General features: G+C 50.9%; 2 protein-coding genes across 4 annotated transcripts in view; both read left to right on the top strand.

Annotated features, from left to right (window-relative positions):
- Nucleotides 1-146: 146 nt before the first annotated feature.
- TMEM127 (transmembrane protein 127) lies at nucleotides 147-12612 on the top strand. 3 transcript variants are annotated; one of them, XM_034659582.1, is made up of 4 exons: nucleotides 147-309; nucleotides 599-916; nucleotides 9249-9413; nucleotides 10164-12612. In XM_034659582.1, the coding sequence occupies exons 2-4, from the start codon at nucleotides 673-675 to the stop codon at nucleotides 10469-10471; spliced, it is 717 nt and encodes a 238-aa protein (XP_034515473.1). In that variant the 5' UTR covers nucleotides 147-309; nucleotides 599-672; the 3' UTR covers nucleotides 10472-12612. The 3 variants fall into 3 exon arrangements, with proteins under 3 accessions (XP_034515473.1, XP_034515474.1, XP_034515475.1); XM_034659583.1 differs by having other exon boundaries at nucleotides 152-309; nucleotides 507-916; XM_034659584.1 differs by having other exon boundaries at nucleotides 156-309; nucleotides 542-916.
- Nucleotides 12613-18940: 6328 nt separating this feature from the next.
- Nucleotides 18941-22225, top strand: part of STARD7 (StAR related lipid transfer domain containing 7) — a 27812-nt gene continuing 24527 nt past the window's right edge. The window contains exons 1-3 of the mRNA XM_034657289.1: nucleotides 18941-19032; nucleotides 21640-21760; nucleotides 21855-21941. Coding sequence (XP_034513180.1) covers nucleotides 18941-19032; nucleotides 21640-21760; nucleotides 21855-21941 — 300 coding nt within the window. The remainder of the gene's footprint in view (nucleotides 19033-21639; nucleotides 21761-21854; nucleotides 21942-22225) is intronic.

Raw genomic sequence — 22225 nt, 5'->3', positions numbered from 1 at the left:
TTGTAGTCAGCTTGCCCCCCCCTCCCCCCCTCCCCCCCCAGCGGCAAGCACCGCTGGGCAGCCTCGAACTACCAGTCCCGTGAGGCCCTGCGCAGGGAGCCGGCGGCGCGCCCGGGCTGTGACGCGCGCGGGGGACGGGGCGGGGCGCCGGAGGAGGAGGAGGCAGAGGTGGAGGAAGCCGGAAGTGGATTGGGCCCGGGTCGGTCCGGTCGTTGCGGGTTTAGGGCCTGGGATCCCTCTGTCCCAGGCAGCTGCGGAGCCCGTGACGGAACGGAGCGGCGCCATACCGGCCCTGCGGCCTGCTGACCGGTGAGGAACAGGGGTCGGTGTGAGGGAGGGTCCTTTCTGGCCACAGGTCGCACCCCAGAGCACTGTTCCTGGATCCCGGATCCCCGATCCCCGCGGCCCAGTCTGATCCTCGACCCTTCGGCACTCTCTGGCCGAGACCCCGGAGCCGGGTGTCTCTCGAATCGGTAGCCAGCCCTCCTGTCTGTGCTTGGCCCCAGGTCCCACCCCCTGTCCTCGTTGTGGGCCCTCACAGCGCTGTGCCGGCCTCCCCTCCTGTGAACCCAGCGCCTTGCTCTCCTCCCCGGGACAGGCAGGCTCAGCGCGCCCTGCGGAGGTCCGCGGCGACCAGCAGCGACCGCGGAGCGACGGCGGGCGACCCCGGGCATGTACGCCCCCGGAGGCGCAGGGCTGCCCGGCGGGCGCCGGCGGAGGAGCCCGGGAGGCAGCGCTCTGCCCAAGCAGCCGGAGCGTAGCCTGGCCTCGGCTCTGCCGGGTGCCCTGTCCATCACCGCGCTGTGCACTGCCCTCGCTGAGCCTGCCTGGCTGCACATCCACGGTGGCACCTGTTCCCGCCAGGAGCTGGGGGTCTCCGACGTGCTGGGCTACGTGCACCCGGACCTGCTGAAAGGTGAGGGCGCTGCGCGCCGGCCCTCTTCTTCCTGAGAGATAGAGGCTCCTTGGCTGAGAGCGGAATATGGTGCGGGCTGGAGCAGAGATAGCCAGGGGCAGGCACTTGGCTTGAAGGAAACAACCCCATTCCTGCTGGGTGTTCATGCCCACCAGGTGGCTCTGTTTGGGGTCTGGCTCCTCATTAATTCTGATGTTATTCAGCCAGGCACCTACTTCTCACGCCATGCTAATCTGGACTGCTGCTATTTTCGGATTCTGCCGAAGGAAGGGCGCTGTATATCGAGAACAGATACAGGTGCTAGGCATGACAATTAGCTGCACCCTTCTAAGAAACCTATGGGATATAGAAAGATTTCTTTGGGGTAGCCTGATGGAGGGAGGAAGAGGAACTTTTAATGTGGCTAGACTTTAAAAGATATTTTGGAGTTCTGCTATAATTGGATTTTTGCTACAGAGAAAGGGTATCTATGGCATTTCAATAACCAGAAGTCAGTTCCAGTGCCACTCTCAGTAAAACAACTGGAATTTGGCTCTTGGAACCTTTACAGGTGGGCTTGACCGAGGTCAGGTTGCTTTGTTCATCATCCTGCTTCCTAGCTAGGTAGGCAGAGAAAAGAAGAAAGGGACTGTTCTCTTTACTGGGCACAGAGGAGGCCAGTATGGGGGTGGGGTGGGAGAGGGGGGCTGTTCCAGGGAGCCCCATAGGTCATCCTACCCAGTCCTGTCTCCAGTAAAGAGTAAAGGATGTGTGTTGTGAGGGCAGGACTGCACATGCCTGACCCAAAAAATGGTCAGAGGACCTCAAGAAGCCTTTAGTAACAGCACAGTTCATCACCCCCAAGGTCTTTTGAACCATTTATGAAGGTCTTCATATTTTCTCCCTGGACCACCCCCGGGTTGTGATGCATTCCAAATGTTTACTGCCCCATGTACCAGAAGTGTTAGATATCTTCACATTGCCTCTTTAAGGATTCAGGCACTGGGATTTGGTGAAAAGGTCGAATTCCCTTCTGTGCTTTGGATTATATACCACTTCTGTGGGTCTAGTCTGAAAAACCCTGACCTTGTAGCCTAATGTTGCCTTTCTCTAAGAGTTCTCTTGCTGTTTTGCATCTCTGAGTTTTTAAGGCTTTAGGATAATTTTGTAGAGAACAGGATGGGAGTGTCTGGTTTCTTTCCAGATTTCATCATGATGATGGACTTTGGTGGTTTGGCTCATTAAGACCCAAGTTACACACACAATGCCGGGGGCTTTGTGACATGCAGCTTTTGTCTGGCCTGTAGCTGGTGGGAGAAAGGCCATCAAGCTTGCGTGGAGTCTGGATGGTTTTTCCCTCAGCAAATTGCCTTCTTTGAAGCACAGCTGCTGCCTTTCCACCACTTTATCCAGGTCTTTGGCATTGATCCCTTGCTGTTGCAGTGTTTCAAGAATGTGGTATCACCTGCAACTGGCAGAGAGTTTATGGTGCTTCTCCCTTTCAGATCATTCCTGGGGAGGCTCACAAAATTCGTGTGATGGAGGGGGAGGCACTCTGATCCCGTGTTCTTATTTCAGAGGTCCAGGAAGCTGTGGCTCAGAGAAGTGAAGTGATCTGTCCAGGGCCACAGAGCTCGGGGCATAGCTGAGGTTTCTCGTGTCTGTTGACTCCAGTATAAAATGATGCTGTCTCGTATGCTTTTTAACCTTTGCTTTACTTCAGCGTCATGGAGAATGACTTCACGAGTATTCCACTTTGGAGTGCACCGTTGTCAAAGGCATTCGAAAAATAAAAATAAAGTCTTCATGCAGGTTCTTCTTTGTTTATGTGATATTTGCCCTTTTTAAGAAGTTTTTTAAGCCAGATTTTGTTTTTTATAAAGCATGTTGCCTTAATCTTTATATTACATTTATTCATGTCTTTAGGGATCTTAATCTGTGGATAGTTTTTTGTGTGTGTTTTCAAAGATTTTATTTATTTGAGGGGGGAGGGGCAGAAGGAGAGGGACAAGCAGACTCTGCACTGAGCGTGGAGCCCAACAGGGGGCTCAGGCCCACAACCCTGAGGTCATGACCTGAGCTGAAACCAAGAGTCGGATGCTCCGCCCCCCAAGCGCCCCAACCCATGGATAGTTTCGACCTGCTTTTCTGTGGCCGTCTTCTTGGCTGTTGCAAGCTAGGAACACACGGGTGTTCATTAATAAAAGAGGTGACAGTGGTACCTCACAAACCATGACAGAGGAAGGCAAGAAATTAGGTCCCTGATAGCTTCTCTTCCTTTACTCTGTACCTGTTGGGTTTTTGCTATGCAGTGGGCCTTTAGACACGAGCTATCCTGTGTGATTATGTTGATCCTTAGGGCCAAACCCGTGTCCTGACATGGAAGCCTGGGGTGTTTTCTTTTTTTTTTTTTTTAATTTTTTTTTTAAAGATTTTATTTCTTTATTTGACAGAGATAGAGATAGCCAGCGAGAGAGGGAACACAATCAGGGGGAGTGGGAGAGGAAGAAGCAGGCTCCTAGCGGAGGAGCCTGATGTGGGGCTCGATCCCATAACGCCGGGATCACGCCCTGAGCCGAAGGCAGACGCTTAACCGCTGTGCCACCCAGGCGCCCCGCCTGGGGTGTTTTCTATCTCAGGAGGGAGCAGAGCTTTGGGGCACAGATCTGATGGCAATAGATGTTACAGAGGAAAAACAGACCTCTCAGGTCTCTGCAGGTGAAGGGGGCTGGGCAGGGCTGGCAGGCCTCGAGCAGTGTCTTCCTGTTTCTCAGCCCCCTGCCTGAGTGCCAGGCATTGTGCGAAGCACACTCCATGTCTGGCTTTAGTTTCTCCTAAATACCTTTATTTGGTAGGTGCTGTCCCCATCTCCACTTCATGAAGGTCATAGGCTCAGGGAGGTCAGGTATCACGGGCTCGGAGGCAAATGGCTGGTGTGTGTGGCGTGGACTCCACTCTTACCATCGCACCTCAGTGCGCTCTAGGTTTCTTTTTCCTTCTGTCAGAGTTGTCCAAGGCTGCTTATTTCCCCATTCTGGTGGAGTTTTTCTCACAAGCCCAGCCAAAGCTGTGCTTCTTATCCCTCATTGCCTCAACATTCTGGCTCAAGTTGGTGATCCCGAGGCAAAGCCTCTCACCCTCCCGCTGGGATTTGCAGGGCCCCAGAAGGCTTTAGCAAATGCTGGCTGGCTCAAAAGATTTGGTCCTGAATGCTTCCACTCCCCAGGGGGTGCCTGCTTCTCACACAGCTCCTCACCCTGGGCCCAGGTCCAGAGATACGCTCAGACTGCTAGTGGCCCTAAGCAGGGGGGCCCCAGATAATTGTTCCTTCTGAGCCCCAATCCCTCTCTATCAAGTGTGGCCAGCAAAGGGCAGCTCCGACAACAATTTCAGGAAGCATCTTTGGAGAATGAGGAAGTTTGGTATTTGAAGTCAATGAATCGCAGTTGACAACAAGCCACTGGAAATGGAAGGCCCTTCCAGGAAGGGCCAGTGTGCCTGCTGGGTGGTGACTAATGCAGCTGGCACTCCTAGCACCTGCCCTGCGGGGCCTGTCCCCAGAGGCAGCTCTGCTAGGACCTCTGGTGTCTGTGGTGATACCCAGCCAGGCACTAGAGGACCCTGTTGGAGTCCTGTGTCAAAAACCTGTCTGGAAGCCAAAATGTCCCAGTGGGCTATGCAGGTGGGATGGATGAGCGCTGAGAAGGATTTGGGCCATGGGGAAGGGTCTCTAACTCACAGGTACTCCAGTGAGGGGCGAAGGGAGGGGAGATGAGACAGAAGAAGGGAACTGTCCGGAAGCCGCTTTACCCTTCCTGCCTGCAGCCTGTGTGGGTCAGCAGGGGGTGAGAGCACTGGGCAGGTAGACAGGAAGAGCCAGGGCCTTCAAAACAAATCCAGCCTGGTGACTCACCAGTGACCTTGGGCAAAGTCAATTCCTTGGGATCCTATTACACAGCAGCTGCCTTCTTCCCTGGTGACTGGAGGGGATAGTCAGCAATAATGACCAAAATAAACAGCACAACTGGAGAATGGGATGTGTTCTGTGTCTTACCAGAGTGTAGTACACTGCCCCACTTGTTTGAATTTAACATTAGGACCTTGCCCAGTGTGACCTTTCTCGCCGCAGGTAATACACACATCACACTTGGAGTTTTGTTCCCCTTTAGCAGCCCTCGAGGCGGTGGGTGTTTGTTGCTCTCCTGCCGCACTGATGTCTGGCAGGGGAGAGAGAAACGGATGTTGAGAGCCTGACCCTAGGAGAGTCAGAGCTGGGTTCTGGGTGTGTCTGGGCTAACTCGGCCTGGCTTCTCTGTGTGCTCTGAGACCCTCTGATGAGAGGCTGCCTCCAAGGGAATTTTATGTTTGGCTTCCCCACCAAGCCTGAGGGTTCCCTCACAGCTTTGGAATGGAGAAAGGCAGTCGTGTTGAAACAAAACCCATTTGAATTTTGGGTCAAAAGCGCCTTCTCTGTACCACATCATCACTCTGGTGGGGCAGATTCTTAGTCTGGCTTTAATAGGCTCTGCACACATCAGCCTGGCCCACACTGGCTGATGTGTGCAGACGAAGTACTGGCGGAAGGAGGAAAGGCACACCAGGGATGACACCACTGTGGCCCAGCTGTACCAGTGGCGTGCTGAGAGAGCGGGCTAGTGGCAAGCTCTGCGGGCTCATTCCTGGCACGGTGTGAGTTGACTCTGTCAGCACGCCCCTGTGTATGGGGAGCAGGCTTTCATCTGCTGGATGAGAGAGCAGGGCAGTCAAGTGACTTGCTCAAGGTAACGTAGTCTGTGGTCCATCTAGGATTTGGTGCCAAGTCTGGTGCCTTTCTGGTGTCCCCACTGCTTCTAAGAGCCAGACTCTGATGGCCGCAGAAGCCTAGACCACACCAAGCAGGTTTTTGCCCAGTAAATTCCCAGTGTGAGCACTTTTCTTGGCTTAATCATCCAAACCTTTCTGGCCTAGAAGAGATTTCATGCTTCCAGCTGTTCCCTAGTGAGCTGGCAGCTGCTGGCTCTGAGGATGACTCTGACAGCACGCATACTCACTTTTGACCTTCATTCAAATACAGCTCTTTAGGATTTGATTGATCATCTCCATCAGGGAACAATGAAACATCTAAGTCTGGTGCTTGGTGATTCCGAGCATCAAGATGATGCAAGGGAGCCTGGTGCGGGTTTGGAGTCTTAACTCCCTCTGTGACCTGGAGGAAGTCGCTTAACCTCCCGGAGTCTTTGAGTCCTCGTCTGAGCTGTGTGATGGATCCTCCAGAGTGGAGTGAGGCTTAACTAAAATCACATCTTTTTTTTAAGTAGGCTCCACGCCCAAGATGGGGCTGGAACTCACGACCCCGAGATCAAGAGTCACACACTGTACTGACTAAGCCAGCCAGGCGCCCCAACTAAAATAACATTCGACCCATCTGTGTGCACATGCTATTCCTGGAGGGGTACACCGGAAACGACCAACAATGTTTGTCTCTTGGGAGGGGCAGTTGGACTTTTGGAAAGGGAGGAAGGTCCTCCCTGAAGCTTTTTACCATGTGCAGGTTTTCCTTATTATTGAACTAAGAGTATTAGGAAACATAAGACACATTGGAGTATATATAATAAATGTACATTTTTAAGGATGGTAATCAAATGAACATCCTGTACTCCCTCTGCTGCTGAAGAAAGTGTCTGAAGCCCTGGGGTATTACTTTTTTCAGTTAAAACTAATTGTTGGGGCGCCTGGAAGGTGCAGTCGGTTTACCTCCTACTCTTGGTTTCAGCTCAGGTTGTGATCTCAGGGTCCTGAGATGGGCCCCACATCGGGCTCCATGTTCGGCGCAGAGTCTGCTTGGGACTCTCTCTCCCTCTGCCCACCCCCGCCCCCCACGCGTGTGCGTTCTCTCTCTCTCTCTCTCTCTCTCTCGTAAATAAATCAGTCTTTGGGGGGAAAAGTAATTGTTAACATTTAGTTGATTTTTGAGAACCACCATTAAAGCAGCACTCAGAGTACCTGGCCCCCGTGAAGTAACGCGGCCGGAATCAGAACACAGCCCGCGCAGCGCAGTGTGATGTAAGCCCTTCCACCCTGCTGCGCTCAGGCTATTCTGGGATGTGCTGGAACACTCGTCCCGCCCTGTCCCTGCTACGTGCCATGTGGAGCCCAAGATGAACTATCTCAGGGAGCTTTTAACAATATACAAATAAAGGCAGGAAACACTGTCTGCCTCCCGGAGCTTTTCTTTCAGTGAGGCCCCAGGTTTCTAGACTCCTTCAGGCCAGCTTTCTTAGGCTCTGCAGGGCTGGGTTAAGTGAAGCCTGGCCCTGGTTGCTGGCAGTGGTAACACACAGGCAAGCCTCTTGGCCGCAGACAGTTTCCCAGGCTGGATGACTGGGCCCAAAACAGATGGTTAGCTGACAAGAGAGTGACAGATAGCTCTGGGGCAGCTTAGCGGGTGACCTGCAGCCAGATCGAGGCATAGGAGTCCTGTGTGGGCTCAGCCAACATCTGCCTGGTGAATTCTGAGCCTGAGGCAGGGAATGCATGCTGTCACAAAGGCCCAGAGTCTTTTGATATCTGGTCTGGTTCTTCAGTTTGGGAGGCCAGACTCTCTGCCCAAGACCCAGTGATATCAGTGCCCGTTGGTTTGAGCCCGTTTTGTGGGGTTCAGGTCCCCTCTCCAGGTTCTTGGACTTTTTTTCAACACTCTGCTTTCCTCTAGGTTCAGGATCAGTGTTTCTTGGAACGTAAGGCTTGGCCCGCTTGCATGGGAATTACCATGGGCTGCTTGCTAAAATCCAGACTCCTAGGCCCTGCTTCAGGTGGAGAGCTCAGAAGCTCCGGGGCCTGGGAACATGCTGTCAGCCAGCACCTGTGATTTTCATGCACACTAGAGTGGTGACCGTGACCCCACAGCCTCTCAGCCTGAGATCAGGACCCAGGAAAGGAGCCTACAGTCTAAGTACTGCCAGCCCTTTCCAAATTTTCCTAAATCAGTTGACAACCCATGGCCTCAATGTAAGAACTTGCCCATGGCTGGACTAGAGGAAAAAGAGGAAGTTAAGGCCCATTTCTCTTTATCAAAGCTTTAAATGGTTTCTTTTTGGATCAGCCTTTATTCTGTCTGTGTGTTTCTGGGAGCGCTGCTAGTTTACACAGATACAAAACGGGACTGACAGTATTGTCTAGATGAATTTTCTTTTAAAAAAGAAGAAGGTGTTAAAAGCCTTAGAAGTTCGCTCTGTGTGTCTGGTGTACGGTTGTCATCCTGGGACCTCTCTTCTCCTTGACCCTGGGAACTCTCCGTATGTTGGGTCTCCCGTTGGAGACCCTTCCTTTTTCTTGGTTCATGCCCTCATTGTGGTAGAGCATGGCTTCACCCTCATTTTATTTATTTATTTTTTAAGATTTTTTATTTATTTATTCGACAGAGATAGAGACAGCCAGGGAGAGGGAACACAAGCAGGGGGAGTGGGAGAGGAAGAAGCAGGCTCATAGAGGAAGAGCCTGATGTGGGGCTCGATCCCGTAACGCCGGGATCACGCCCTGAGCCGAAGGCAGACGCTTAACCGCTGTGCCACCCAGGCACCCCCACCCTCATTTTAGAAGGTATTGGGGGCTGTCAGTTTCTGAGTCTGTCAGGCTCTGGTGGTGTAGTCACTTATCTTTTCCCACTTCTGGCTTACATTTGGGCTTATCTAGTCCGTTAAGTCCATTCTAAGTAGGTCCAACCCCGTTTAATTTCCAGTTTCCAGAATTTTGTTTTGCCCCTTTCCTCTTTGTGTGGGTTTATGCCTTAAATTTTTTTTCTTTTGTTTTAGTAGGGTGCAAGGAGGGAGAAAAAATAAATGTGAAGGTCTAGTCTATCATCTTTCCTAATTTATTCAGCACTTTTAATTCTATGCTTCTCTAAATTGCTTCAACTTCTTTCTGAACAAGGGACTGAATGAGTGACCAGATAGACAGTCAGCATTAATCGGCCTCTGTGGCTGTCTCATGAGGCTCAGAAGTCAGTGGGCTTTTCCTGGCTGCCTAAAGCACGCTTGAGCAGAGTGGGCTAACATGTCAGGCTAACTGTCAGGGTCTTTACAGATGGTTAGCAGAGTGTGGCAAGTACAAGGAAGTGGAGCCCTGCACTTAGAGTGATTTTGTTGAAAATGGAAGAAGGACTTGAGGCGCCTGGGAGCCTGTCTGTGGTTTATCTCCTCTGCAGGCCAGCTGGGAACAGGAGCCGAGATTGCTGCCCCCAGCGCTCCCCTGGTTCCCCAGCACTGTGGTGGAGGGGGACAGGCTCTTCCCGGCGGGAGGACTTCCTGCAGCAGGGTGTTGCCTGGGCCCTGACGATTTGGTTCTCCCCCTACAGATTTCTGCATGAACCCCCAGACCGTACTGCTCCTGCGGGTCATTGCCGCCTTCTGCTTCCTGGGCATCCTGTGTAGTCTCTCTGCGTTCCTCCTAGATGTCTTTGGACCCAAGCATCCAGCTCTGAAGATCACCCGTCGCTATGCCTTCGCCCACATCCTTACAGGTAAGCGTGGGCCTGCTCACCCTGGCGAAGGAACTGCCACAGGGTGGAGGCACCCTGTCTGGAGTTGCAGGTGGGGATGAAGGGGCTTGTGTGAGCAGACACCATTCCAGATGCTCATTTAAGCTCTAGCCTTTCACAAAGCAATGGACTGTGATAGCAGCTTGCTTTTCTCATTTGCACGTATGCCTGCCAGGACCACAAACCCACTCAGCCCAGCTGTAGAGAGGGAATACTGTTAATATTACACAAGAAATCTCAGTGCTAAGAACTGGAGCTGAAGCTCAGCTGGGCTCATGGGGCCCAGAACGAGCGGGGAAGGAACCAGGTGTCTCACTGTGTCTCCCCTGGAATGCATAGTCTCATCGGATTCTCTCCTTCCTGCTTGCCTGCACACCCCCTTTCTCTGCTTAGATGCAGCTTATCTTCTCCCTCCTGACTGGGCTGGTGTGTTGATTTGACTTGTGGTGGTGCTGACTCCAGCCTCCAAACTGCATGACCTGGTCTGTCCCTTTCAAGCACCCAGTGACTTCTAGCAGCCTGGTATCCCAATTCCAAATTCTTGAGACAGAGACTCTGGCCCCAGACCCCGCTGAGAATCCCATGGCCAAGAAAACTCCCCATCACAGGGCCTGGGGCCAGGCAGGTTCTCTGGGAATGCGGTTTGGGGAGAGAGGCTCAGTTAGTTCTTTAAGCATCCCGGCTGCAGGGTGCCTGCTAACTCCCCTTCTCTGCTGTCTCTCTGTCCCCCAGTCCTGCAGTGTGCCACTGTCATTGGCTTTTCCTACTGGGCTTCCGAACTCATCCTGGCCCAGCAGCAGCAACATAAGAAGTACCACGGTTCCCAGGTCTATGTCACCTTTGCTGTTAGCTTCTACCTGGTGGCAGGAGCTGGTGGAGCCTCAATCCTGGCCACGGCAGCCAACCTTCTGCGCCACTACCCTACGGAGGAGGAGGAGCAGGCCCTGGAGCTGCTCTCCGAGATGGAGGAGAACGAGCCCTACCCAGCAGAGTATGAGGTCATCAACCAATTCCAGCCGCCCCCGGCCTACACACCCTAATGCCAGCCAGGGGCTTTCTTCTGCAGCAGCCCCTCCCCACTCTGCAGCACCTCTCACATCCAGAGGAGCTCCTCTCCCCAGCAGGCCTCACTGGTAGGATCCTGACCATTTCACCAAACCTTCCCAGGAGAGACTCTGCCTTTAGGGTTGTTCATGTATCCCTGCTCTCAAAACCTGGGATTCACTGATTTTATATAATGCACTGTTTCCCCCTCTTGTCACCTTCCTGTCCCTTCGCGGTCACTAGTCCTTACCAACCAGGGATGGTCATACAAGTTTTCTCCCTTCATGGGCCATAGCTTTGAAACTGGGACTTTCCCTGGGGAGCTGCTGACGGTAGGCACTCCCAGATAGAAGTGTCAGCAGGTCCAAAGGGAAAGGAGACTGGGCCCTGTAGGTTCACTTCATAACAGTCAGTGTTTGTCCCACCGCTCTAGCCCTGGACTGATCCCCAACCCCCATTCCTACTTGGAGCGCCGCAGCCCCGGGCTGCCTGCTCCATGGAATTCTCTGCACTTTAGTCTTTGGACTTCCCATCACATGTTCTGGTTTTATGGGAAGAAGGAATTGCTATTGGGAAGCAGAGCCGGTGCTCTCCCCGCCCTGCCCTTGCTTGGATGGCTGGAGCCCAGGCAAAGAGAGCAGCAGCTGGCATGGGCCTGAGGCGCCCTGGTGCCCATAAAGGATCAGAGTGAGGGGGCGCCAAGTCTCGCTAGCCCCTTCACCTTTTAAAATGTGAGTGGTTTTAGAAGGAAAAAACAAAACCAACCAACAGCAACAATACTCTTTTTAAACTAGCGACAAGACTATTGTCGTTTTTTCAGACATTTATCCCATTCCTTTTGGCTCAGCAGTGTTTTGGGCCACAGCTCCCCTCCAGGCAGCTCCTTCCCGAACCTCTCCCAGCAGAATGCAGCCTCTTCCCTTGATCCCTCCCCGGGCCCTTCCTGTGGAACCCAGAGCCCTGTCGGCCCTGAGGGGCTGAGGACTGTGGCCTGGCTGGCTGGCCAGCGTGGTGCTCCTCAGGACTGTGGCACTGAGATGTAACCTGGCCTCCGTGCAGGAACAGGAGCCACAGCGGGGCAGGAAACGCGCCACTCTCCACATAGGAACCACAGCCAGTGGGGTCCCATTGCGTGAGGTGTCTGAACCACCCCCGTCAGACTAGCAGACCTGGCTGTGTCCTTCAGAAGCTCAGTGTGTGCCCTAGACTGTGACTTGGGGCAATAGCTTGCTGCATGTCCCTCCTCTCTTCTTGAATGTACTCTGGTCTTGCAGTACGCTACTGGCTCTTTCTTGCGCAGCCATCACTGACGATCCCGTTTGCCACACATGGCTCTGGGTCTGGCTGAATACTTTGCCCTGAGATCTGGGGCACAAAGTGGGAGAAACTTGAGAGACCTTCAGTGTGGATCCAGATGGCCAAGCTTCTTTGAAATCAGTGTCCAGTGCTGAGCTGAAAAGCAGATTGGATCGCAATTTCCTTTCACAGGCAATAGACAGAGCAAGACTGGAGAATGGATACCACTGTTGAATTGTGGCTAGAAAGGGACTGTCTCGTCCCTCATCCTTCTTCAGCTAGTCTGCCTGGGGATGTCTGCACAGATGCCTGTGTGGGAGGTGAATACCATGTCTGTGCATGAGTGAGCGGCTGCCAGGAGTTCACTGTGATGCCGAAGTGTGTCCCAGGGTGACTCTCACACTCTTCCAGACTCTTCTCTTAGGCAAGAAAGACTGCAGTATGATACCTGAGCACAAAGCCAAGGAGCTAAATTAAGTCTTATGTCTTTCTGTAAAGTCTGAGTTTGCCTTTGGCTGATCTCGAGGGTGTGGCCAGCTCTCTCTGACCGTGGGTGTCTAAGCAGGCCGACCAAGACAGCAGGCACCAAACACGCATGCCAAAGTGACCAGTCATCTCATGAGGACCCAGACATGTCCCTGTGGACCGTTCCACGTGATTCGGAACCCACTTTTTATTAGCTCCCCATACCTCTGGCCTTTCTCTTTTCCCCTGCCATCCTGACGCTGATAGTTTGTCATATAAACTCCCCTGGTTGTGTTTTTTTTTTTCTAGGAAAAAAAAATTAAAAAGCAGAACAAAACAAAAAAAAACAAATTACAAATAAGAATGTAAATGCCAATGGCTCCCTGTCATTTTTCTGTCACAATTTCCCTGATTTGGTCTGTTCCCTTCCACTTAGAGAAGGAGGAGAAATTGATGGCGTGTGTAATTTAAAAAAGAAAGTGGGGGGGACTTGCATGTGCTTACGCCATGCAAGTCACTTCCACCTCTAAGACCCTCCTAATCCTGACAACTTCCACACCAGGGTCCCAAGCCTAGGACCAGTAGATGCCTCCAGCCCAAGTCCCTGACTTCAAACCCTGAGCTCTTGTCTGCAGCTGCTAGTTAGCTGCGGAAGAGAAAGCTGCCTCCGAACTCCAGCCGCGGTGTGGGAAGAAACAGACTTCTTCAGAGCTAGGACTTGCAGAAGGAGCTGCTCTTTTGAAAGCACAGGGAATGATTACCTGCAGGGAGAGGCCTGGGAGTGGAGACAGTTCCAGGGGCGTAACTTGTGGAAGAGCCTTTAGTGTCCGTGCCTCACGTGGTTACCCACTTCCCCCTCATTCAGCCGACACACTGGGCCCCAAATGGGTATCATGGTAAACGAGCTTAGGGCTCTCTTTGAGGAGCAGCCCATTCAGGTGTTCTTTTTTTTATTCTTTGGAAGAGTATCCATCTTTCTTGAGAGCTAGGAATGTGTTCTCTCTCCTTTCATTTCATTTCAGACATTTACGAACGGCGCCTTGTTTTGTATACGAGGCACTTTTAGGCACCGGGAGAAGAAATGTGATGACCAGCGGCCCTTTCGCCAAGGATTTTATATTCTTAGTTCAGGAAATGGACTTGTTCACAAAAAAGGCAGTGAAGTAAGTGGTTTAATGGACAGTTGGGGAAAGAGCTGTGCCAAGAGGGGAGGCTGGTTGTGACCTGAGTGATTACGAAAGGCTTCGTGAAGGAGGAAGCTTGAGCCAGGCTTGCAGTGGGGGGTTTGGAGGCAGGGTGTGGGGAACTCCGTTGAGGGAATTGCAAGAGCAGAAGCACAACTGAAGGCCAGGATGTGGTGAGAAGAGGCTAGAAAGGTGAGAGGGCCCATTTGAGCACTATAAGCAGTGGGGAATCCTGGATAGGTTTTGAGAAGAGAAAGGAGGGACCCAGGTTGATTTTAATGACTGGTGACAGTCACCTGGGTCTGAGGGTATGGGAAACGGGAAGTGGTGTGGGGCCCTGGAAGCTGGCAGAAGGGGAAGAAGAGAGCAGTCACTTGGCTCCCAGGACCTGGCGTCTCATGACATGGAGGCAGAGCCAGCAGTGCGGGCCTAGAGGGGCTCACGGATGAGAAGATGCAGGGTGTGAAGGGCAGCAAGGAGAGAACCTTGGGGAACCGAAGAAGAGGTGGTTGCATCCTGGGGGAGAGCAGTTTTCTTAAAATAGCTAGAGAATCTTCAGCTGACAGCTTACCCATAAATGTCCATTCCATCAGCCACTAAATTCATAGGTCTCAAGGTTCTGTGGGGAGACAAAGGAATGAATACACTTTTTGGCCCTTGGTTTCAAATAGCCTAAAGTCTCCCCTGCATTTTTTGTGGGAGTGGCATTTTATTTTATTTTTTTAGATTTTATTTGAGAGAGAGAGAGCATGAGCACAAGCAGAGGGAGATGGAGAAGGAGGCTCCCTTCAGAGCAGGGAGCCTGATGTCTGGCTCAATCCCAGGACCCCAGGACCATGACCTGAGCCGAAGGCAGACACTTACTGACTGAGCCATCCAGGCACCCCGGGAGTGGCATTTTTAATGTGGTTGGGAGGCGCATGGAGGGGAGAAAATGTCTCCTCTCTGATTGGGGTAACCAAAGTGAAGGCACTCTGTTTAGAGATACACTTTGAGAATTAAGATATCAGTTCTTCACTTTGGGGAAAATGCTTGGCTTTTCTGCTGTGGGCAGGGGGAGGAGGTGGTTTCCTCAGGAGAGATTTCAGTGTCAGTGGTGTATTAAAGCTGAAGGATTTAAGGGGATGCCTGGGTGACTTAGTTGGTTAAGTGTCTACGTCTCCCTCTCCCCCTGCTCGTGCTCTCTTGCTTGCTCACTCTCTCAAATAAATAAATAAAACCTTAAAAAAAAAAAAAAAGCCGAAGGATTTATGTTGGCCTTGTCTGCCCACTCAGCTCAGTGGGAAAACAGCACAGTGGATGGTGAGGGGCTTTGTAAGATGAGTTCAAGGAGAGATAGAGGCCCCTCACCCCAACCATGTGTCTAAAGAGTTTGGTAATGAAAAACTTTAAAAGAAACATCTGTGGTTCCATCTTATTTAAGGGCTTGTATGGCTCTGAGAATGGGGCTGAAGGCACAGGGCCTATAGGCAGCCCTGTTTGGAAGCTTCCTGTTCTTTTTGTCTCTGTAGAAAAAATGGCAGCTAGCCCTTTAAAAGATCTTCCCTTCATGGTGTGGTCTGACTAGACACTGAAACTCAGTCCTCCACCTTGGTTTTACCTTCCTCTTGGGGTTTTCTCACCTAGATTTCTAGTGCCACCACTACTGGCAGGGTGTTTCCTTCTGGAATAACCTTGGGGTGGTAGGTGGGTTTTGTTTTAAAAAGGGGAGGGCTCTCCCTTATTCATTCTTTCCCACCGGTTTGCTTCTTTGTGCTCTAGTAGAGTGGTGAGAGGAATCTGTGCATGTGTCCACTTGAACACACACACTATTAAGTTGACAGGCTTTCTGTCTTGTTTTTCACATTTTAAGTTCGTTAGGACCAGGGGGTCGTGTTTTCTTATGCAGTGTTCACTCACCAAATACAATGAACATAACATGCTTTGTGAAGGATGCAAATTTATTTTTTTTGAAAGTAATCATTTATTCTCACCCATATGATTGTGAAGGTCACAATGACACATTGTTATGTCTATGAAAAAGGTATCAAATGAAAATAGGAAAAAAGGCTTGATGCTGGGGCTCAGGGGGAGTGAAGGACAGAGAGGAAAGGAATGGACTGTGCCCTGTGGGAGTTCCTCATCTTAAAATAAGGAAGTCTGAATGTCTTGACATTGATCTCTGGTGGGGTTTGGACAACGGGGAGCAGCAGCAGGAAATAAGAGACAGGGAGAAGGATGACCAGCAAGCCAACAGCACAGACAACCCTGAAATCCCCTCTGACACCATTCCTCAGAGGAATTACCCAGTGACTTTTGTGGATGGACACACACTTCAGTTACGGATTTGACTTTCCTACCATAGGTCTCCTGTTAGAAACACTATTCCTGGATGCAAATTTATTAACACATACAGTCTTTGCCCTCAAGGGCCTTCCAGTCCAGCTGTCAAGGAAGAGGAAATCTGTAAGGCAGAGACCTGATAAGGGCACTTGATGCTCCTTGAGATTGTAATGGTCCAGGAAGGCTTCATGAAGGGGGAGAGACTTCATGAAGGGGGAGAGACTTAATATGGGCCTTGAAGAATGGGTAGGCTTTCACGAGGGAATAATGTACTCAATGGTGTGAAAGCAGGAAAGAGAAGGAAAGGCTTTGGAAGACAGTGAGTGTGTTTTGAGCAGTGGTGATAACCCACTGGAGGGGAGTGATAAGGTGGATGGACCCAACCCACGAGGTCCTGGAATGTAAAGGTATCGTCAGAATACTTAAAGCTGCAGGATACATAACTCTTAACACAGAAATATCTTAATTAAATAGAATTTATTGTTTTCCATAACCGAAAAGGTGACCTGGCTGGATCCAGGTGCTCAAATGATGACGTCACAACACTATTTCTCTCTCTCTCTGTTCTGCTTATGGGCTCAGTCTCTCCCCAGAGGTGGTGAAGATGGCCAACAGCAGCCCTAGGCTCGCATTAATCTCGTTTAAGGACTGGGATGAGTCTCTTTTATCCAAGGGATTTTGATCTGGTTCTGGAAGAGCTAACGTGAGGTGTCTTTGGCCTGGCGGTTTCATATACAGCTCTATCCTTGATAACAAAGACAGATGAATTGTTCCTAAGTTGTGAATTAGGGGAAACTGCCTGCTAGGAGAAGACTGCACATATGTATGAGTAAGTGGATGAATACTGTCAGTGCTTTCTGTTCTGAATAATAGATGAACAGAGCTTTGGGTTACATACCATTTTTTTAAAAAAGATTTTATTTATTTATTTGACAGAGACAGACAACGAGAGAGGGAACACAAGCAGGGGGAGTGGGAGAGGAAGAAGCAGGCTCCCAGCGGAAGAGCCTGATGTGGGGCTTGATCCCAGAACGCCGGGATCACGCCCTGAGCCAAAGGCAGATGCTCAACAACTGCGCCACCCAGGCGCCCCTGGGTTACATACCAATTTGAAGGGAAGAGAAGGCAATTACTGCTGCCTCTTGGCATGACAGTTGGGAGTCCAGGTTTGCATCAGGCTCAGAAAACTTACTTTCCAAGTACTTGGGGAAAAGGGATCAGGGCATGGGCATCAAAGCCTAATTAACTTATAGCGGGCCCATTTAATTCTCTGGGGAATGCCTATCCTCAGGTACAAGGCCTAAGAAATGACTTTTACATATGCTGCTAAGTCAATAAATTGGTGCTTCCTACTTCTGCCAGATCCCCAAACCGGAGAGATGATGTCCAGTGTAGGACCTGGAGGCTGCATGAGGAACTTGCCATGAGGAAGGGCAGGTCAGAGGACAAGGGCATCTGCTAAGGGATGCCAGAGAAAGACAACTGGAGGGGAGTATGCAGTGCCCATAGCACTTTCCAGGCAGGGAGAGCCCATGACCTGACTTCCAGTACCAGTTCTCTGGACAGACATACTCATTTGAGCTTGATGACAGAGGGTCTTTCAGGTTGGGTCCCCTGGGCAGCAGACTGAAAGATGAAGATTAGCATGTGGTATTGGGAGTGTTCTCAGGTTCAACACCTATGGAGGAAGGGAAGGAAGTAGTAGTCCTGGTTAGAGGGAGAAGGTGGGGTGTAAAGGCCTTAGCTGACTCCCCAGAGTTCTGAAGCTGATACAGCCTTTCGAGTTGTCCTGAATTGGGGTGGGGGGACCAGGCATTTAAATGCTAGCTTCAGCCAGTCACTGGATACATGCTGTCCCCAGAGAGGAAGGTGTTACCTTGGGTGAGGAGGTCTTATCACCTGAGGGCAATCCCTGAAGCGGGCTGATAACTGAGGGCTGTTCCCCAGCATACTCGAAGTCCTAGGGGAAAGAAGCCCTTCAATCCTGAAGGTGGACCTGGGTGGCATATCTTGGTATCCAATATTCCTTAATGGCTACTACTCAGATCCACTTTGTATAAGTTTTGGGAGCAGCTTGATTTTTCTGGGGGAAATGGTTAATAGGATGAGCCACATCTCCCACCACAACAGCTGGTCTTGAGCCCCCAAGTTGTCATCTTCCTCCTCTACCATCCATTTTAGGTGCTTCTCACCCTCAGGAAGCACCTCTGCTGAGCGCCTGGTCACCATATCCTTTTCAGTCCTTGGCTGCTGCACTTCCCTATTTACTATCAAAATTGAGCCAGGGTATGACAAAGAGACAGCCAGCTGGACTGTTTGGGTGCCAAAAACATCTTCCTCTTTGCTCCCATTGTGTAACTGCAGCCCTGGCTCTTTCTGATAATCAGGGTCAATTACTGCTGCCAAGATGGTGACATCCTGCTTCTTGCCTGCTGGTCCCTTGGCATGAAGAGCTCAAAGTGCCTGGTGGCACTTGTAAATTAAAGTGCAATGGGATTTTTGCTATAGCCCCTGATGAAAAGACTTCCACTTTAGGAACCAGGACCTCAAAATCCTCAAAGCTCAGAGTTGCAGTGACAGAAATACCCAATGGGATCACTGGGCTTAATGGTAAGTGAAGCCACTCCGATTTTCACCCCTTGCTCCCTGGACCTATCTATTCTTATTGGCACATAGCACCATATTGACTGTTGACAGAACGTACACTGTGTCATGGAAGGTGGTAGCCCATCCTTAGTTGGTACCATCTCTGTGCTGGAACCTCAGCTATGCCTTCACTGGCCATTCCTTCTCTCTGTTCATGCTGGCATCTGGATGGTACAGAATGTGATAAGGCCAGTGGATCCCATGGTCATGTGCCACTCTCCCACCCCCAAGGCTGTGCAATAGGTCCTTTGGTCTGCTGCATTTTTATGTGGGATACTATGTTTATGGGTCACTCAGTCAACACTGAAGATACTGGTGCTGGCTGAGGCCCCACGGGCAGAAGCAGCAAACCACACCCAGAATGTAGTAATTCTAGTCAAAATAAATTGATGCCATTTCCAGGATGGAAAGTATCCAATGTTGTCAAGTACCTGGTTGCTCTCCTTGAGGAATACTGCCATTTGGGGGGCTCAGCATTGGATTCATTGCTGCAAGGCTGGGCATTCAGCAGTGGCATCAGCCTTTGGAGTGGGAACCCATGCTCTTGGGTCCATGTATTACTCCCATCCCTGCTACCGTGGCTGCGCCATTCACATGCCCATTGTGCTGGTACTGAGGTGGCTGATAACATCTGACATCAACTGGTGAGTCATTCTTTCTACTTGTTGTTTAGTGCCTTTTTCATGGTAGATACTCTCGGGTGGGCATCTGCACATTTCATGCCCACTCACATAGTCCATCCACATACATACCTCTCTCCCAGACCTTCTAATCCTTCATCTTTCTAATCTTTCTCCTGCTACGTCCTCAGGCAACCAGCCAAGCCAACCGCCGGTCCATATATATTCTAACTATGGCTACATTTCCTTCCACACAACGTGAATGGCCAGGTGTGCCATCGAGAAGATTTATCCATTGGGAGAATTTCTCTGGCCACTGTCTTTCAAGATCACCTCAGGGTGGGGCTACAGTACAGCCACAGTTCATTTTCTGCTTGTACCCACACACCATTCTGACCTATCTGCAAATCAAGTTTTGCTTTTTTTCGTCCTTTGTCAGCTGGTCATAAAGGGACACCACTTCCTTTTTTTTTTTTTTTTTTAAAGATTTTATTTATTTATTTGACAGAGATAGAGACAGCCAGTGAGAGAGGGAACACGAGCAGGGGGAGTGGGAGAGGAAGAAGCAGGCTCACAGCGGAGGAGCCTGATGTGGGGCTTGATCCCATAACGCCGGGATCACGCCCTGAGCCGAAGGCAGACGCTTAACCGCTGTGCCACCCAGGCGCCCCGGGACACCACTTCCTATGCAGCCATACGTATGGGCTGATGGAGAGGCATTGGTCCACAAATGGTGGATAATATGGATGTCTAGGCCACCTGCTGGTATAGCTTACTTGTGCCCCGATCCTGTTCATACCCAATTCTGGGTGTACCACTTCCGTCTTACTAATGAATTATTGCTGGGCCTATTCAACTTTTTATTTCGGTGGGTCTGAAAGGCAGAACCTAGCTTACAGAAGACAAGCTCATGATGAGGAATTTTGGGTCAATTTAAAAATATACAAAGGGAATAAAGTTTTTCAACTTGTTCTGGAGATACACAAGCAAAAACAGTTTGTTGATAATAGATTGGAAGGGAGATCAGGCTACAGAATATTGTTAGGGCCTAAACAAAAAAGTGGAAGAGAGAATGGTGTAGAAGAAACTGATTTATAAAATTCTAAAGAGGAAGAATTGATAAGTGGGTACAGAAGTGGAGACAGCAGGCTTATTTATGCCATCCTTTTAAAAAACAAAATCATAGCTGTGTAAAGAAAGATAGATAGGTGGTATCTGGAAAGAGGAGGAGTCCTTTTTTTCAAAGCTTTTTTGAAGATGGACTTGTGTTTATGTACTGAAGGAAAAAAGGCAGTAGAGATAGAGAAAAATGGCCAGATTAGAGGAGTTCCTGAGAATATATTTTGATAAACAAAAACAGGGAAAAAAAAAAAAAAACCACAAAAACCCCCAAACCAGTAGAAGTACTAAACTTTTACTCAAGGGAAGCAAGACAGAAGGAAAGTTCAACCTTTCTTCCCCTACCTTCCTTCTGGCCATCACTGAGAAAAGCCTGACTCAACAAAGCTTCAAATACTATTTTCTGTTATATACCCCTTCTCCTTACTTTCTTTCAAGGGAAAAATAAATATCAATAGGAATCCCCAGAGTAAAATCAGACAGCCTGGACAGATCTAAATTTCAGCTTCTAGTAAAGCTTGATTTTTTAATCTTTTTGGAGAAATACTGTTTATTAAGAACATCTACAATTGCTCAAATGGCTAAAGTAAGGGTAAAATTTCTAAATGCGCTGTCTTGGAATGAGCACAACTACTTTTTTTTACCAAGACGTCCTTTTATGAGACTTTTTCTTGTCCGTAAGATACTTAATATAAGTGTAAAAAATTAAGGAAACAATTTAGTGTAAGGTTTTCCTACTGGACATCCAACAGTTTCACTTCAACGATATTGGGTACAGAATAATAATTTAATGTCCTTCGAGGTCGTTTAGCTAGGGTGCTCATGGGAGTTGAAAAGTAGCTTTCAGGAAACCTGTTTACCTTCTCACGCTGGCACCTTTGAGTCAAAAGGCGTGGGACAGCTACTAGCCGAACTGAGGCATCTGCCCTAAGTAACTCCATTCTGCTGCCCTTTTACTGAGAGGTTTCCGCATTTCCAGCCTGCGAAAGGCCACCTGCCCACGCAGCTCTCTGGAGTGTCCTGGGCTATAAGGATGCCACAACTGCCCACTCTAGCGACGTGGGGTTCGCGGAGAGATGAGTGCTAAGACTCCGATCCTCAGAGACCGTCTCGGTACCCTGGTTATTAAGGGCGCTTGTGGGAGAGCCGGCTGGAGAGATCGAAGGTTTTGACTGCAGCTACTTCTAGGCCTCAGCAGGGTCTCCATTCACCAAAGGCGTCTACATCGTCCCGCCCCCGCCCTCCCCCCCAACCTGGACACCCTCAGCACCCCGCAGAGGAAATGCCGAGACCCCATCACCCTACACTCAAATTACTGAAAGGGGCGAGGCTCCCCCGTCTCTCCGACCAATTGAGCACCGCGCAGGAACCTAAGTGGCACTTGGTCGCACCCCTCCGCGGGATGGGGTCGGGTGGCCGGAATATGGCGGCGGCGGCGGCGGCAGCAGGGTCTACGGGTCAATCTCTGAGGCGCCCTTGACTAGCTCTCTGGTGCGCCACCTACCTTGCTAGCCAGGGGCCCGGCACGCTGCGCGAAGAGGCGGGAAGGAGAAGTGACGAGTCCTTGGTAGCGCCAATCAGCACCGAGGAGTCCGGGCCGCCTCCAATCAGGGCCCGGGGGGCCGCGAAGGGGGTAGGTTGTAGGCGAGCCGTGCATGTGGCGGACGCGGAACGCCCGGGACCTTACCTGCTGCTGTGACTGAGCCGCCCACCTCTCTGCTTCCCAGGCTCTCTACACTACGAACCCTGGCGCCGGCTTGAGGACGCCAAGGAGGCAGGAGGCCAACGGGGCTGAGGGGCCGTCGGCCCGTCGGGTTCGCGGCCCGAGCCTACGAACGCCGCTTGCAGCGGTTGCGGGCCCATCCCCGCGGCTGTGCCATGACCGACTCTCTCCGCAAAGGGGACTCTTCCTCAGCGGTTGCTGCAAAGAGATGAAAAGCCTGTTAGATTGTGAGACGAGTTCGGGGTCGGCCAGTTAGGGGCACTCGGCGTCAGGCCGCCGCGCCTTCCTGGGCTCGTTCCTTTTGCCCTGTGAGGGAGGCCTAGTTCGCCCGGGCGCGCGGCGGGCGCAGCGGCGGGGGGGGCTGGGTAAGGGGGT

Source organism: Ailuropoda melanoleuca, chromosome 4 (genome assembly GCF_002007445.2).
Source record: "Ailuropoda melanoleuca isolate Jingjing chromosome 4, ASM200744v2, whole genome shotgun sequence".
NCBI lineage: Eukaryota > Metazoa > Chordata > Mammalia > Carnivora > Ursidae > Ailuropoda > Ailuropoda melanoleuca.
The sequence above is the reverse complement of the archived record's forward strand: the minus strand, read 5'-3'. Positions and strand labels throughout refer to the sequence as shown.

Bases quoted from the DNA above. Each gene is read 5' to 3' on its own strand.
- TMEM127 (XM_034659582.1), top strand. From the start codon at position 673: ATGTACGCCCCCGGAGGCGCAGGGCTGCCCGGCGGGCGCCGGCGGAGG. The intron at 917-9,248 runs GTGAGGGCGCTG...CTCCCCCTACAG, and splicing joins GCACCCGGACCTGCTGAAAG to ATTTCTGCATGAACCCCCAG. The intron at 9,414-10,163 runs GTAAGCGTGGGC...TCTGTCCCCCAG, and splicing joins CTTCGCCCACATCCTTACAG to TCCTGCAGTGTGCCACTGTC.